At 34.6% G+C, this 17,043-nt stretch overlaps 2 protein-coding genes across 2 annotated transcripts; one reads left to right on the top strand and one right to left on the bottom strand.

Annotated features, from left to right (window-relative positions):
- Positions 1-2,298: 2,298 nt before the first annotated feature.
- Positions 2,299-11,386, bottom strand: LOC128682055 (uncharacterized). The gene is made up of 2 exons (XM_053766525.2): positions 6,806-11,386; positions 2,299-6,674 (listed from the first exon to the last, which is right to left on the bottom strand). Exon 2 carries the CDS (start codon positions 6,669-6,671, stop codon positions 4,407-4,409), a length of 2,265 nt encoding a protein of 754 aa, XP_053622500.1. The 5' UTR covers positions 6,672-6,674; positions 6,806-11,386; the 3' UTR covers positions 2,299-4,406.
- Positions 9,584-10,909, top strand: LOC128682056 (uncharacterized). Its single transcript, XM_064436910.1, has 2 exons — positions 9,584-9,781; positions 10,325-10,909. The coding sequence occupies exons 1-2, from the start codon at positions 9,584-9,586 to the stop codon at positions 10,907-10,909; spliced, it is 783 nt and encodes a 260-aa protein (XP_064292980.1).
- Positions 11,387-17,043: the final 5,657 nt, after the last annotated feature.

The following is a 17,043-nucleotide window of genomic DNA, read 5'->3' as shown; positions in this document are numbered from 1 at the left end:
TTGTGATTGTTAAAAATTACAAATTGTGTTATAGAAGATTTTTTAGGTTTTTATAATACTTAACTTGATTGGCAAGAGGCTACTCACTATAATTTGATTTTGCTGATTTTCAAATTTAAAAGTTTAATTAAAAAAAAATACGATCAGTCAGGTACTTATTTTAAAAATACTACTGACAGTACATACTGGTTGTCTACGGACTTCTGAACTATTTTTGTAATCACATGTTCAGTTTACTTTTATAAGAAATGGTCAATAATAATAGAGCAAAATTTGTGAAACACCATTTTTTTTTTGTAAAGGATATTGATTAAAAACTGAATAGGTACTGATTAAAAAAAAAACTTCTTAATCATAAAAATCAATCTGGCACTTTACTTAAAATATCAGTCTCCAGTCTCCTTTAAATGATATACAATCAGTCTTATAATTTAAGAACAATGTCAGTAGAAAAGATTAAGATGATCCGATTTGCATTGAGCGGGATGGCGGGATAGTGTTAAAAATATTGACCATAACTCAATTGTATACGGTTTCATTTAGGTTACTGCAAAAATGTCTGTTACTGAACGAAAACTACATTGATCTATGTATTTCAGTTCGCCAAATGCAAAAATACTTGGAAATATTATTGTGTACTTAAATTTCCCGCTCAAATTGATCGAACCGGCATATGTAACTTTTTTTAAATATATGGTTTTCATTTAAAACCTAGTTTCATTAAAAACTCTTTTCTAATTTTTTTTATATTGTACCTACTTACTAAAATTATTTTCTTATCATATCCAAAATTTGCTGCATTTTTATATTTCTGTCATATGGCTTGAAGCGCAGCAATTCATTTGAAACCAACTGGCCAAAATATTTACATCCATGGATGTCCAAGATAGTTGGGACCTGATCCTCATCTTCCTTATTTTTTTCTATATCCTTTGCACTGCCCGCCATTGTATTTTCTGTGCAAATTGCTCTATCCACCATTACTTTTTCTGTACATGTTGCACTATGTACCATATTTTTTTCTGGGCACATAAAAATATCCTTTGTTTTTATATTTTGTGTAAATTCGAAGTTGTCCCTGTGTAGTAAATACTTTTGCGAATTTGGCTCGAAAATTTCGTCATCAGATTCGCACTGAGTTTCAGTTTCTGTCTCGGGAATGTACTTTCTTTTTCGCCGTAATTCTTAAACAATAATAGGCAATAGGTAATTAGAGTATAATGGCAATATTAAGCAAATTAGGATTTTGAATGACTGAGATTGAAGGCACCCGTCTATTTACTCTTTTTCTTAAAATGTAAAAATCTTATTCCATAGTGCCCTAGTAAACGACTCATAGTATTTTTGGTACTTACATATAAGTTTGATAATTTTTCCTTTGGTAAATTCAGAGAAAAATTGATTACCGCCGAAAGTGGCCACTTTTGGCGGTAATCAATTTCCCTCGGCGGTTTTGAAAGGAAAAAATATGAAACTGCGAAAAATACTATGTGTTATTTACTATGACACTATGGGATTAGATTTTTAAAATATGATACGGAATTTATAGACGAGTGGCGCTAGTTTCGCTGCACTAGTCGTCTTAATGACTTAATGTATCATATGACAACCATACTAGTAGTATTATAAATGCGGAAGTTATCATGCTTGTAATTTTGTGAATTTGGATGTTTGTTCTCAATCACGCTGAAACGGCTGAACTGATTTGGATGAAATTCTGAACGGGAATAGTACAATCAACTTAAGCTTAGACAATGTATTAATTTGAACGCGGGCGAATTGCGGGAAAAAAGCTAGTATTTTTAATAAATATATACCTATTAAGTACTAAATCAAACTTGACAGTTTATCATTACGTAGTGTAAATAAGTTGAAATTTCTTGTGAGCAAAACCAAAACAATAATTACAGAACTAACTTAAAACCTCATTTAGTCAAGCCCACATTCCTATAAAACTATTCAAACCATTAGGACTTAAAAATAAGTTCAAAAGGTTTTGCACACCTTCATTAGAAATGTCACTTACCTTCCATTTTCAAAAATACACTTGTTATGCCACTTATAATCACTTGAAACAACGTTTCTGTATGTTCGCGTTAGATTTCGAATGTCAACTAAAAGTATGTAAGCCTAAAACATGTAAAAACTGGTTGAAATACTGTATTCTTTTCCACATGGCTGAAGACACAGGAGGCGTGTCATGTAATCGTATGGCGCTTGACCCGGCAGCCGTGTCACATAGTTTTTGTTGAACGCCATTAGTAAAAGTTTGCAAAATTAGGCATCGCAATGAATCGGTTAAATGAAGCTTCTAAGACTGAAAATACAGCATTTATCGCTACGCATAGAACTGATTTACCAGAATGCCTAAAAGGGAAGAAAATCAAACAAAGGAAGCAAATAAAGAAGGACAATACTAAAAAAACCAATAGAAAGAGAGAAATTGAAAATAAGTTTAAAGGAAAAAAGTTTGCTCGAATACCTAATTCAGTAAAAATTAGGAATAAAAGATATGATAGTGAGTCGAGCTCAATATCTATAGGTAATGAAGTTATAACATTTGACACAGACGAGTCTGATTACGGAACATTAAATGACTATTTCATAGCTGAATCATTACGCGAACAAGAAGAAAAGGAAAACATTGACCACACAAATACAACAATTCCCTTTGGGTTACATGATATTGAATATTTTTCTGACAATCAACAAAAACTTAATAAAAATGACTGTATTATTGCTCAGTTTGCCACAAAAAAAAGTTTGAAACACTATGTAGGTCAGGTTCTGTCGATTCATGGTGTAAATCCTATGGTTAAATTTTTACGAAAAGTTAAGGAATCCAAATGTGACACAGGAATGGCTTTTACATACCCAAAAGTTGATGACATTTGCTCCATCCAACATTTAGAAGATGTCATAACAGTTTTACCTGAACCAACGATTACTCGACGTGGTCAAATCGTATTTCATGTGGATTTCAGTAATTTCAACATACAATAAAAGTTGAACTTTTCTTGAATTTCAATGACAGGTGTGATTTGTTAAGGAGAAAGTCAATTTTCCAAGGAATTTGGAAACTAGTTGTTAATTATCTTTTTTTTTTAATATGAAAATAATTACATTGTCAAATGTACGCTTTTATATTACGATAAGAACACTGTGCTAGTGTATTTTAAAACTTTTGATTTAATTTTTTTATTTGCAAACTGAGCTGAGCCAATGATTAGGTAATTGAATGTTCCTATGTAGATTTTAGTCGTATCAGTAATAAAGTTTCCTTGATAACTATTGTTGAACTTAGCGAGATAAGTAAGTGAGATGACTGATTTGTATAAGACTGTATTGTATTCTCCAAAGTATTGTTACCAATTGTAGAATTGAAAAACATAGTAGTTTTTCAATTTTGCATTGCACTTGTTTGTATTATATTGGCATTTTTTCTTTTCGCGAAATAGTTTAGTTGGTGCATAATAAGATTTTTTCTATTTCTGTTAAGTTAATTTAAGACAGATTTTTTTTAGATCTCTATCTTTAGTTTTTTGTTTCGTTTCCTATAATTTTAATTTTTTATTTAGTTATAAAAAGTTAATCACAACTTGATTAATAATTAATAATTAATGTTTGATTAGCTCAAGTAAGTACTAACTTACATTTTTTGTTTAATTTACTCATGCCGAGGGTTTGATATCAATTATGTTATGACTTTAAATTGTTTATTAGATTTTTGTTTGCTACATTTTGTTATAAACAACTTTGCGACATATTTTTTTTTCTAACCTACCTGCCTACCTTTGATCAAACTACCTACAATATTCAAAAACCTTTGTTACTGAAATTTGACAACCCTAGCACTTTTATATTGCTGCATGGAGTTTGTATGGAGGAAATAAATTATGTCAGGATAACATTGCCCATTTATTTTAAAGAGGAAAGTATTCATGCTATCGTATTCATTTTTGAATCAATCGCCTTTATTGCCAAAATACTTTCTTTGGTTTTTAAGTCATCCATATAAGAGCTATAGTTCCGCAAAAAATTAGGGTGGGTAATGTTGGCTACAAGTCCAGATAAATTTACCCGCCCTCAAAATCGGTCAAATGATAGAAAAAACGGTGTCTAATGTCAGATTAAAATAAGACAATGCATGCACATGATCTCAGTGTTGCCACAGACACAAAAATACGTCCGACGTTTCATACAAAAAATATGAAAAAATCTAGGTTTTCTGGAAAAAGTGGGCAAAGTTGGCGTATTTGACGGTAATAAAAATATAATAATATATAATAAAATGTAATATTAGAATCTCCTATCAAAATGAACAATGTTTTTCTTAAAAAATTAAACAAACATCAAAAATTTAACAAAAATAATTATAAAAACTCTCATATAAATTACAAAATAATCTACTGGATATTATATCGAGTTAAACCTACCGAAAATGAATAAAGCGACGATGTTCGAGGTGTGCCTTTGGAGAAAGTTGGTTTTGGTAATTGCAAAACTACATCTCTAACATCCACACTTGCTTTGTCTTCCACAATTGGAAATATAAACTTAGAAGACCCTGCTTTTTTTCTGAGATATAATACTTCATATTCTGTCACATTATACTTAAATACAACTTTGGCAACGTAGTGAATCACAGTTTTCTTCTTCTCAAACTTAATTAGCAAGAAATCTCCAATATTTATGTGTTCAGGATTAACTGGTTCTTGATTAATTACCTCTTCTTCCGATTCCGACGGCATTTCAATGTCTTCACTATCACTCGTCATCACGACTTCATCTTGACTAGAATCGGAATCTATTTCTGCAGGCAAAGAAGTCACTCTCTTTTTCTTTTTTGGCTCAGTTAATCCCAACAGATTTTTCGCTGTTTTTAATTCTTTTGCACGCTGTTTTGCTTTTTGTAATTCTCTTTTCCTGTTCTTTTCATTACGTAAGCTTTCTAATCTATTTTTTTCTGGTGTTTCAGTGTATATTCTTGACCGTCCCTTTTCTCTTCCTTTTCTTTTTAAGACACTGTCAGTAATCGCCTTTTTTGGATAAGGTCTAACTACTTCAGGAGTAAGAATAGCCTTTGATGAAGAAACATGTAGAGGATCGTCAGCATCAGACACTGAAACTGGGTCGGCATCCAAAGTAGGAGTTTTATTTTGTTCTCTATCAACAACCTCATTATTTTGACTTGTTTCTGAGTCTACAAAATGTAAATCTTGTGTGTTGTGAGTGTTCTCATCTGTCAAATCGTGATAACCTGTGCTGAAAATGTCTATCGGTGCAAAGTCGTCGTCGCCAAATACCAGTTTATTAATTGGCCATATTCCAGGTTTGGAAAAACCACCTATGATATTCTTTGGTGTAAATGTTTCCAAATATGCTAATTTTGAGAGTTCAGCAATGTTGTATATGGTCAAAGTTTTTCCAACATTTTGAATATGCCAGTCGTTGAAAGCTATCTTCAATTTGCCTTTGAAGGGTCCGAACACACCGACATCAAGCGGTTGCAATTTGTGTGACGTGTGTGGGGGAAGACTCAAATAAACAATACCGTTGTCACGACAGTAGTTAACAGCTTCTATTGAAATGTGAGATTCGTGGTTGTCACAAATGATTAGAATTGGGTTATTCTTATTGCTTGAAGTAAGGCGTTGAATGTGTTTCAAAACTCTTATAAACAATTCTGATGTCATCCAGCCGCTTCTGCTTGCCAACCCTAGACTTCCATCAGGAGCACCATTTAGAAAGTGATCTTTATAGTGAACTCTTGGAAAGACATAAACTGGAGGAAGAGAAGAACCAGTTGCAGTAATAATACCACAGAAAGTGACTAACTCTCCGCGTTCTGCAGAAACTATTTGTCCCACTTGTCTTTGTTTTCTTCCAGCAATAACTTTAGGAGTGGAAAGGACTGTGCTTATGCCTGTTTCGTCTAAGTTTATTATTCGATCGGGTGTAAAATTGTATTGTCTCATTACGCGTTCGTAATTATCATGAAATTGAGCTACATCAGCTTTATTGAAAGCAAAGCTTCTTGCTGCGCTTGTGTTTTCTGGTTTTCGTAGACTCAATTCTGGGTTTCTCTTCCTGAAGCCAGCTGCCCAATCTTTTCCAGCGCATTTGTTTTCTTTCCAGGATTTTGGATAATTACACCCTGAAGATTCTGCGTACTCGTATGCCAAAGTCAAAAGCTGTTTCAATGTAAGGCCGTAGTGCATTTTACTGCAATTTAATAAATATTGAGTTAATGCCTTTTCTTGTTCGGTTGAAAAAACTTGTGCAACGGTATACTTGGAACCATAGATGTTTGATGAAGTAGCTGTAGCAGTGTGTGATAATAAAGCTGCAGTAGTAGTGTGTGCTGAAGATGATGCTATTTGTGCCATCTCCATATATGGTGCTATTTGTGGTGAAGATGGACCTGCTTGTGATAAAGAAGATTCTGCTTGTAATGAAGAGGATGCTTCATTTGTAGATAATGTTCTGGTAGCTTCAAATAATTTTCTGGCTTTTTCTATGCGATGTTGTAGGGTTGCAGTTTTGATGCCATATTTGTCGGCTGCTTTGCGTATAGATAAAGTCTTTGACAATACTTCACGTATTGCATCTTCAATGTTTTCTTCATTGATATTCTTTCTATCAGTTTGGGGTTTGTACGTGCGCACCATTTTCTGAAAAAAAGAAAATAATAATAAAATAAACTATTATTTTTGACGGGGCACAAACAATTAATTTTATCAAATATATATTAATCTTGCAATCAAAAACATTTTAAAATACAATAATAACTATATTTACTTACCTTTAGTAACAAATAATAACAAAAACAACTAAGAGTATCCTCCTGAGACACAATTACATTTCACGTATTTTTTTTGTAGGCAGCGGCGCACGCCATTTCCAACACGTTAGTGACCGTTGACCCAACGGCAGAATGGCGGCGAACGGTGTCACAACTCTCATTCTTGTGAATGTCCTTGAGCATTCTAGTGATGTGCCGGACTGTGTAGCGTTTATCGGTTTTGAGATATAGATACTGTACCAATGTGCCCCGTGAATCAATGTGCCCCCCCCTCCCCTATACATTTTTAACATAGGTTACCGGTATTTTTATTTATTTAGGTATTTAAGCGTGCATTTCAATTTTATTTACAAGTTAGTAAATATACAAAAGATTTATAATAAAAAATTGACATACCTTTCGTTACTTTTCTCTTAATACGATCCGAAATCAACAAAATATTTACTTTTACGAGCGCATAACCTAGACTTGTTTGGGGAACGTATGGGAGTGTTTTTAAAAAGTTATAAAAATTAATGAGAATTAAACTTATTTTATTTAAATTAATTACAAAAATTAGATTGTAATAATTATACGGGACGTCTGTCGGAGGTTTACGACCAGAACAGTCTGAATAATGCAGCAATGCATTCGGGCTCTATGCAAGTCCCTAAAAGTGCTGACATGAACTTATTCAGTTATACATACTTATTATTTAGGGATTTACATAAGCAACCCTAGTAGAGGGTGATTGCATGACTACCTTCAAACGTGTTTGCGTTTGACAACTGACAGATATCACAGCTGGTCTATGGATGAACAGTGTTGTCAGTCGGCAAAGTAAACTATCAAATTAGGAAAAAAAATCAGTGACCGAATCAGAATAAAAGGGGGGTGCCCATGTCTCCCGACTCCCCGTCCCTCCCCTACCTCCCCTAATCACTTCCAGGAATTTGCTTTCAACATCGCCAGAATCACCGGCTTTTGGATCTGTTGCACAAATTTCTAAATTAATTTAATCGAATTTTTCAAATGTAGGTAAGCGTGCCCGTAAGCGTTCCTCCCTGATAAGTAGGGCCTCACGGTCCCGGTCAACATTTTCAATAACGTTAAAATAATTATAGTGTTTTGTTAACGCACCCTTTAACGCAGCACGCTTTCTTTGTAGCGCTTTAACATTTGCGGCCATAGAAGACGCAGACGCCATAGTTGTCATATTGGATTCCATTGTTTCACATCTATCGGAATCGGTTTCCGACATTTTTAGACAATGTTTTCTAAATTTATTATTCAAATAAAAACTTGCGAACAGAAACTAACTAAAAAGGTATTTTTCGTCGAAGAGACGCAAACGGAAGCAAAACAAAATGTCACCACGGTCGGTGCAGGGAAGTGGCGCGGCGCGTCGCGGCGGGCTAACTTGATTGGCCAATAGGAGGGCAGTCTGCGGCGCGCGAAGATTGGCTTGGCAACAACGCGGGAAATGAAATGGCGGCAATTTTGTTGACTTGACGATATTGATCTTGTATGATTTTATAGGTTTCTGTCTTTAATTGTTGAATGATCGGTAGAACTTGTGCTCAACTACAATTGTGGTCTCTTGTCTGGTTGCGCCGAATTTTCTTGGCTCCTCGGTGAAAATTGGCGGGTGGTGACTTGGCGTTTATGGCGGGATACTAACAAATATTTGTGTAGGCAGGACGAGCAGTGAAACACACGAGTAACCGCTATTCGTTTATTTGCAGACTGATCTTAAAAACAAGTGACAAATGACAGTTCTTAGCGTATACCAACATTACAATATATATCACATATTCATATATATCACGTATTTTATTCAACGTCTGTGGATCAATCCATGACCCAAATATTTCCTCTGAAGTCAAATCAACCACCTTCCAGTCAATCCATACCTTTGCCATGGTCTCCTGTGCTTCATCCTCATCCTCCCTCCATCGCCTCATCGACTTCCTCGGCACAACATGGACTACAAATCGACTACTCCGTAGAATAAAGTCCGGTCTGCGATATTGAAGGTTTTCAGTAGAGCTCAGAGAAGTTGTTGACTAATGTAACTCTTAAACGGAGAGAGTTGATAATAAGAACTTTTGGTATGTTGTTGCTGTGTCTTGGCCTAGTTAAATGTTTAATAGTATATTTTTATAATCCTTTAATTTCGTGAAATAGTGAGTTCCATGTCAATGTAGAACATTTTAGCGTGGAATAAGGAGGGTCCATAGTGAACATCGTACGTTGTTTTACGAAGAAGTCTGAATTAAGAAACGTTTTATGTTTATATTGGTCGTTGTTCGTCAGAGTTACCTTTGACATATTGGTCCTATATACCGCGAGATGATTCCGTATTTTAGAAAGCACGGTATATACTGTGGGTTTCGAGTGCCATTTAGGTTTTATAAACATATTTTAAGGACGGAGGACGTGGAAAAAATCAGGGGAAACAGTTAGTTTGGTAATAAAATAAAAATATTTTTTTTTAACACGTTTTTACTACAAAAATCTCAAAATAAAAATTAAACAATCATTATGGCACTATAGTAGAACCGCCTAAATGAGTCCTCGCCCGCGGAGTACAAGGGGCGCGGGGGTACGACGACAAAGGGGACCGAGAGAGGTGCGGGCGGCGGGCGCATTCTTGTAAAAACTCAGTTCGCTCGCTACGCGGTTAGCGATCACACGTGTTGACAGTTGCGGACGCCTTGTGAAAGTTATACATGAGATTACATTCTCAAGATGAGTCGAAATGTTTTCGGACATAGAATTAATAGTCAGTGCAAACAAATGGCGTTTAACGTATATGAATATTTTAGAAAAAAGAAACTCGACCCAAATTCTGATGAATATAAACAAGATATACCTTTAAATAAAACTGTAGCAGAAGTTACTGGATTATCAGAAAAGACTGTATCTAGAATTGTACAACAAGGGAAAGCATTAAATGACAACGAGAGATTTAAATCACCAAGAAAACCAAAACAGGTTCGTAGAAAAAGAGTGGAAATAGACGATTTCACAAAAGGAGTGGTAAGAAGAAAAGTCACTCAGTTTTACACAATTTTCAAAAAAATACCTACTCTGAAAACTTTGAACGCTGTACTTAGAGAAGAGAATATATTACACTGCGGCAGGGAATATTTAAGGCTATTATTACATGATCTAGGTTTTAAATTTAAGAAATGCGGATCTAAAAGGAAACTCCTTATCGAACAGCCAAATATCACATCGTGGAGGTGGAAATACCTAAATACTATTAAAAAATATCGTAGAGAAAGAAGACATATTTTATACCTTGACGAAACTTATGTAAACGCGTCTCATAACGTTTCAAAATGTTGGCAATCAAAGGATGAACTTGGCGTTCTATCTCATATTGGTAAAGGGGACCGTTTGATCATCGTACATTGTGGAGGTCAAATTGGATTTGTAGACGGAGCCCTTGTGATATTCAAATCCAAATGTAAAACAGGTGATTATCACGATTCTATGAATTTCGCAAATTTCAGTAAATGGATAAATGAAAAGCTCATGCCTAATATACCGCAAAATTCTGTCATAGTAATGGACAACGCAGCTTATCATTCGGTTCGAGAAGAGAAAAAGCCAACTATGGCTTCTACCAAGCCAACTATGCAAGAATGGCTACGACGACATAACGTGCCTTTTGATGAAAAACTTAGAAAAGATGACTTATATAAATTAATTAAAAGCCATTTCACAGAAGATATTTACAAAATTGACGAGGTATTGAAAAGAAACGGACACGAAGTATTGCGTTTGCCTCCATATCACCCAGACCTGAACCCCATTGAGTTGGTCTGGGGTGATATCAAAGGACAATTAGCACAAAAAAGTATCGACTCTAATTTGGACCAGAAAAAAGAAATATTAGAGAGATTATTTGCTGAATATCCCAAAGAGAAATGGGAGAATTGTGTTAAACACGTGATTAAAATCGAAGACGAATATTGCAAACATGATGGAGCACTAGATGAAGTTGTTGATTTTATTATTAATGTGCAAGACGATTCTGATGATTCTGATGATGGCTGTTTCGAAAGTGAAGAATCAAGTTCCAGTGATACTGATATTATGGACATAAGTGATTGATTTATAATTTTGATAAATTTTGCATAAATAAATATTACATACATAACTTTATTACCTTTTTTTTACCTACATATCATACCTATATATCATAAAATCACATTTTTATCGAATTGTTTTGTATGAAAAATAAAAATTTGAAAATAACAATAATCGAAAAATGCTTATGCTATTTAATTCATGTACGTGGTCTCGTTGATACCATGGAGATATGGGATAACAAAAGGAACACGTTGTATAGTTTACAGTTGTTTCATTCAAATTTTGTATAGCCATTATTAATTTTTTAATAAAAATCTTCACCTGTTTGCCGCTAACCACTATGACTTCACATATCTCAAGAAATGTCCAGTAACATTTCGCCTCTTGTATTACACGCTACGCTCGACCGCCGCCCGCACCTCTTTCGTTCCCCTTCGTCGTCGTACCCCCGCGCCCCTTGTACTCCGCGGGCGAGGACTCATTTAGGCGGTTCTACTATAGATTGAACAGTAATTATTAGCTTTTTGTATTATAATAATAGTAACGAACATAAACGTAGAACATACATTATTAGTCATGTGGCAAAGAATTAATTATGGATGATATTCTTTAGGGATAACTTCTAAGCGGCACATATCCATTAAATCTTTATATTTAAAATCAGAAATCTTAATAGATATGTATCAAATACATCATTCTGAGATATGTTACGAATAACATAAGGTTCACCATCATTCTTCGCCCATTTTGCTAATAAACGCCATTCGTAAGGGGTATAGATAATTATAGCGCGAGATGCTCTTTCAATAACAGAATGTGTTAAGCTTTATATGGTAACCCCATTTAGTATATGGTATCCCTTAAACATTTAAAACGTATGACAACATTTGTATTTTGACGTATCCGGTTCACTTCCTTCTTCCCACAGAGTACTTTCTATTTATAATGAAACTTCTTCCTTTGAATCTGTCATGGCCGGACGTGCTATCCGACCTTTTGAATTAACCGTTTCCGTGCGGAGGTCTTTTTAGTAATCTTTAGTTCCTGGCGTCAAACATAAATTCCGTGATGCCTCTGAGGCACCAAGCGCCAGAGACTTTGATGATTCCCCTGGGGAATCATCCGCCATGAATTGTAACTTGTAGCTTGTTCTCGTGTTTCTACTTGCTAAAATGTCATTTGCCATTGTGTATCTAACGTAAGCAGTCAGTAAATTCGTTCAGTGCGTTTAAAAGTGACGATCTGTGTGTTTTTATGGAAATGGAAGGTAAGTGATTAATTTATATCAGGTGTTGTAAACCTTTTTGCATTATTTATTGATTTATTCATTCAAGAGTGTTATACCGAATTTATTCACGTACCATTTGCGTTTGCAGCGAGGTGATATTTATTTATTATTATTTATAATAGTGTTTTGTAACATATAACTGAATGGGAAGTACGATTCTAATGAATCAAAAATATTCTACTCGTACCTACCAAACACTTATGTGTATCTATTTAAAAATGTGGATTTTTGTTAAGCGTTTAATTGACAACCTTTTTATTTTGTTGTAGAGTCACCCAGAAAAAAAATGAAATATATTCCTCAATCAGAAGTCGAGACTCAATGCGACGACGACGACGTGTTTTATGAGAATTCACAAACTTATGACGATTCGGAACCAATAGCGAATAATGTTAGTGGAACTATAAAAAAAACAACGAAGGATTGTGCAACATGCACAGAAAAAATAAAAGATAATTCCACGAGCACCAAAAAGACCCGGGAAGAAATAGATGAGCGGCAGATTCCAACAATTATTGATTTGCATGGTTGCAAATATTTTGGACAATTCGTGTCCAACGAATTGCTACGATTTAGTATAAATGAAAGATATGCAATCATGCAAAATATTATAGAAATTCTGAAATAATCATTTACCAACATTATAGTAATGTGTGAGGATAGAGCTGATGAGTAAGAGTAAAATGAAACCAAGTTTAGTGTTTATATAGATTTATTAATATTTAACGTACAACGTGATACTTATAAATAAGGCTAATTATTATAATTGTTTGAGAGACTGATTTTTCATTATGTAAGCTCCTGATTTTTGTGATAGAACCATTTCTAATTAAAAAAAGTAATCGTTTTAATGTGTTTCCATTTTTCATTGAGCCTAGACACTTATAGCTACACATGTCTACCTCGAAACATTACTCACAAAGCCAAATAACATTTTTAATATTTATGGTATTCCCTAAAACATGGGGTAAGACACAACCCTGGGAATCCTGGGCAATCAGGACACCCATACAGAACTTGGTTGTTTTTCTTTGTTTTTTTGTAGCATATCCTACACCGTTTTCTACTTACCCTTCCGCCATGGCTTGGGAGTAGTATTGGCAAATGTATTCTTTCATTCGGAGATTGAGCAAGCCCTGGGACATTTGGCAATAAATTTTCGTTTGTGTTCGCACGAGTAATAACTTAAGAGTTGATCGTGCCTGTCAATTGCTCGCATGTATTTGTTATACTCTACTTGCGGCGCAGGCTTATATTTTACACTGCGTATGCGGCGACTAGTAGTCTTTTTATAATTACCGTCATGTTCAGAGCTCAAAAACAAGATTTCTCGTTTATCCAACCATTTGGTAACAACAATATTTTTTCTATTGTGCATTATACAAGATTCCCCGGGTTTTAATTTATTGTGTATTAAATTAGGATTGCCAGCGCGATTTGCCCGAAGGGTCCCTGTTACATATGTGTTTTTATTTAATAACTCCTCTGCTAATACCACACTCGTATAAAAGTTATCAACATATAGTGAATGTCCCTTATTAATATATTTTTCCAACAATAACATTACCACTTTATTCACGTGGTTTCTGCCACCCACCTTTTGATCCCCAGAACCAGCATAAAGGTGTATTTTTTGTATAATCCCATGCATGTCAGCTAATACATATAATTTAATGCCATAACGATGTCTTTTCCCTTTTAGATATTGGCGGAAGGACAGACGACCTTTCCATAATATTAAAGATTCATCAATCGCGATGTTTTTTGCCGGGTAATAAATGGAACACATTGATTGGTTAAATAAATCAATCAAAGGTTTTATTTTAAAAATGCTTTCGGGTCTTTCGTCAGTTTGGACGTTTAGTGCCCTTAAAATTAAATAAAATCTGTCTCTTGACATAAATAAATGTGGGCTAAGCCGCATTAAGTAATTTGTTGACCAATAATCAGCCATTCTGTTTAATTTAACGGTACCCATAAACAATATTACGCCGATAAACACTTTTAATTCAGGTATTGTTAAATCTTTCCATTTAGTAAACCTAGCGCGAGAGGTATTTGCTTCGGTTTTTAATTTGTTGCCACGCTTATTTGTACTCTCTACAATCAAATTACATAAATTTACGTTAAGAAATAGAAAGAAAAAATCGATATAATTTTTACCATGCATGTTATGAGGCGGTAAAAGGCCTGGTGTACCGCTAAAAGGAATCTTAATCATACTGGTAGGATTACCGGGATACCAGGTATTCGGTGCTTCAGGCGTGTTCTCGTGCGTCAGTGTTGGCAATTCTTCGTCATAGTCGCCAGTTTCGGCTTCAGGGTTTTCATTGACCCATTCGTCAATGATGTTGTCCATATTATCTGCTAAAATCCCGTAGAGATCAGTGTCACTTAGTTCAACATTTAAGCCTGACATATCTTGTAAATCAATGTTTTGGGGAGACATTATGCCAGACAACTCCGCAGACACGACATCCCAGTTTGACGGCCCAGGTTGAGGAGATGGTGGACTCGCAGCCATTTCCGTTAGGAACTGAAAAATAAATTCCAGAATAAGCTACCAGCACCAAAATTCACCTAAATTGTCAACTCCGATAATTAAAACTGCACAAAAGTTTCTCCCTTTAATTTTTCATCCTAACAATCACACTTACTAACTAAGTAGGTACTCTATTTCTAATGTAATATAAAATGTACACAATAAATATTTCTAATGTAAATTCGGATTTGTGTAGCTTTATTTTAGCAAATAAATGCTTATACAAACTACTCCGTGTTTGCCTCTCGCCACCCACACTACACTCTGCTTCAATTTAACAGGTTATGGGCCCAGCACGTGGGTGGCATTGTTGATGAGGCTTGAACTTACACTAGTTTTGTGTTTCGAATAGCGTCCGCCTAACGTGACATACGGCCGATTTAACACTTCATTCAGAACAACAACAAATGGCATCTGTTGAAGGTAATACGTCGGTGAAACAGACTCACATCATGGCCTCTACTCAAGGAATAGAGAAATTGGACGGCCCGGCAAATTTCCACACATGGAAATTTACAATACAAAATATTTTAATTTTGGAAGGACTTTGGGACGTCGTCGAGGGACGCGACAATGATGCAGGTAACAGTCGGCGTGCTCTGGCGCGCATATGTCTCGCTATAAAACCTTGTTTATATCAATATGTTCGGCATTGCAATACTGCCGCGGAAGCTTGGAATAATCTTTTAAATATATTTGAAGATAAAGGACTACATTGGTGCAGCAATTACTTGACATAGGAAGGCAAATAGATGATGCTGAGGTCGGATTATGACACAATTGTCTCCAGTTTGGCAGCGGTGACTGCAACTAATCAGCTCTCGACCGAGCTGGTAAAGTCAAGACTACTACAAGAATATGCTCGCAAGATTACTAATGATTTTTAGAACAAAAAAACTTTTTGTAGTGACAGCATTGTGCTGACAGACAAAATTGTAGAGCGACTGGTAGCGAGCTCCCCTCCGCCCCAGTCGTCTCCTGTACCGCGTAGAATACTCATGTTTTTGTTTTGTAACTTGTAATCGACATCTGAATATATGAACTTTGTGTTTGCTCTCAATCATCATCTAAGTATAGTGATCTGAACCCTACATTAATAGACTCCCACATTTTATATTTACTAACAACGAAAAATATATAGCTATAAGATACATAATTATGTTTGGCAGATTGGTGAGGGTTTAGTGTTTAAGCATTAGGTTCAAGTTTAGTCTATTTTGTTCTTTAGATCTAACAATTTTATCGGTCAAATATTGATATAATATACTAGGTTTTCTTTTATGATCCGTAGTTAATTGTTGCATATACTTGTAATTGTAATTGCAATCAAATATACTACGAGAATCCGTATGTCCAAAAACTATTTCAAAAGGAATAAATCCAGTTAGAGTGTATATATAGTGTTATTGTATGCAGATATGGCACACGACATATTATTTTCAGTATTTGCAAATATATTTTCTAATTTAATTATCCTGTATATTTCTATCAATGTACCATGAAATCTTTCTATGATACCCATAGAATTAGGATTGTTAGGGGTTCCAATGTGAAGATCAATTTTGTATAAAGTTAACATTTCTTTGATTAAATGATTATTAAATTCAGATCCTGGGTCACAACTTTTTTAAAGGAGTACCAAAATTTGAAAAGTATTTCAATAAAGCATTTATTACTTCCGGGGTTGTATTAGATATTTCATATGCTTGACCAAATTTACTAAAAGCGTCTACTATCGTTAAATACATTACATTATGTATTTTGAATAAAAACGGTAGTTTTAAAGGTTTTCTTTTTTTTTACAAATTTCACACGAGTTTATAATAGCACTTATAGTTTCTTTCATTCCAGACCAATAGTAATTTCGTTTTCGTCTATTTAGAGTTTCGTTAATACCTCGGTGAGAAGTTTTTCCTTCGGAGTTTTTAGTACGATATCTCGTTGTTCTTCTTCATTTTCTAATACCGTTATGCTTTTAGTGTATTCTATGATTGAAATATTATTTGTATCAAAGAGTTCATTTATTACTTGATAGAAACATGGTTTTAAATTAGACGAGTCAAAATATATAAAATATTTTATTGACCATTCGGAAATTGCAATTTTGCAAACGGCACAAGTTTATCGGAAATTTTTCATTTGAGAATCTGTCTAATCCAGACTGTCATATCATTCCCAGGCCGATAAGGTAGTTTCAAAACCTTTCTTTACCTTTTTTCAGACGAACGCGGCCTTAATAGGCAGTTAGTTTCATCCACGACATTATCAATCGCCATTATAAACAGTTTAGAATTTACATAAGAGAATTATGTATACCTAATAGGT

The sequence above is a fragment of the Plodia interpunctella genome, chromosome 29 (genome assembly GCF_027563975.2).
Source record: "Plodia interpunctella isolate USDA-ARS_2022_Savannah chromosome 29, ilPloInte3.2, whole genome shotgun sequence".
In the NCBI taxonomy this organism is placed as follows: Eukaryota; Metazoa; Arthropoda; class Insecta; order Lepidoptera; family Pyralidae; genus Plodia; species Plodia interpunctella.
This window is presented reverse-complemented; position numbering and strand designations above follow the sequence as displayed.

Excerpts from the sequence above, each read along its gene's own strand:
- LOC128682055 (XM_053766525.2), bottom strand. The coding sequence starts at position 6,671 with ATGGTGCGCACGTACAAACCCCAAACTGATAGAAAGAATATCAATGAA.
- LOC128682056 (XM_064436910.1), top strand. The coding sequence starts at position 9,584 with ATGGCGTTTAACGTATATGAATATTTTAGAAAAAAGAAACTCGACCCA. Across the intron at positions 9,782-10,324 it reads CACCAAGAAAACCAAAACAG|CTCATGCCTAATATACCGCA; the intron begins GTTCGTAGAAAA and ends ATAAATGAAAAG.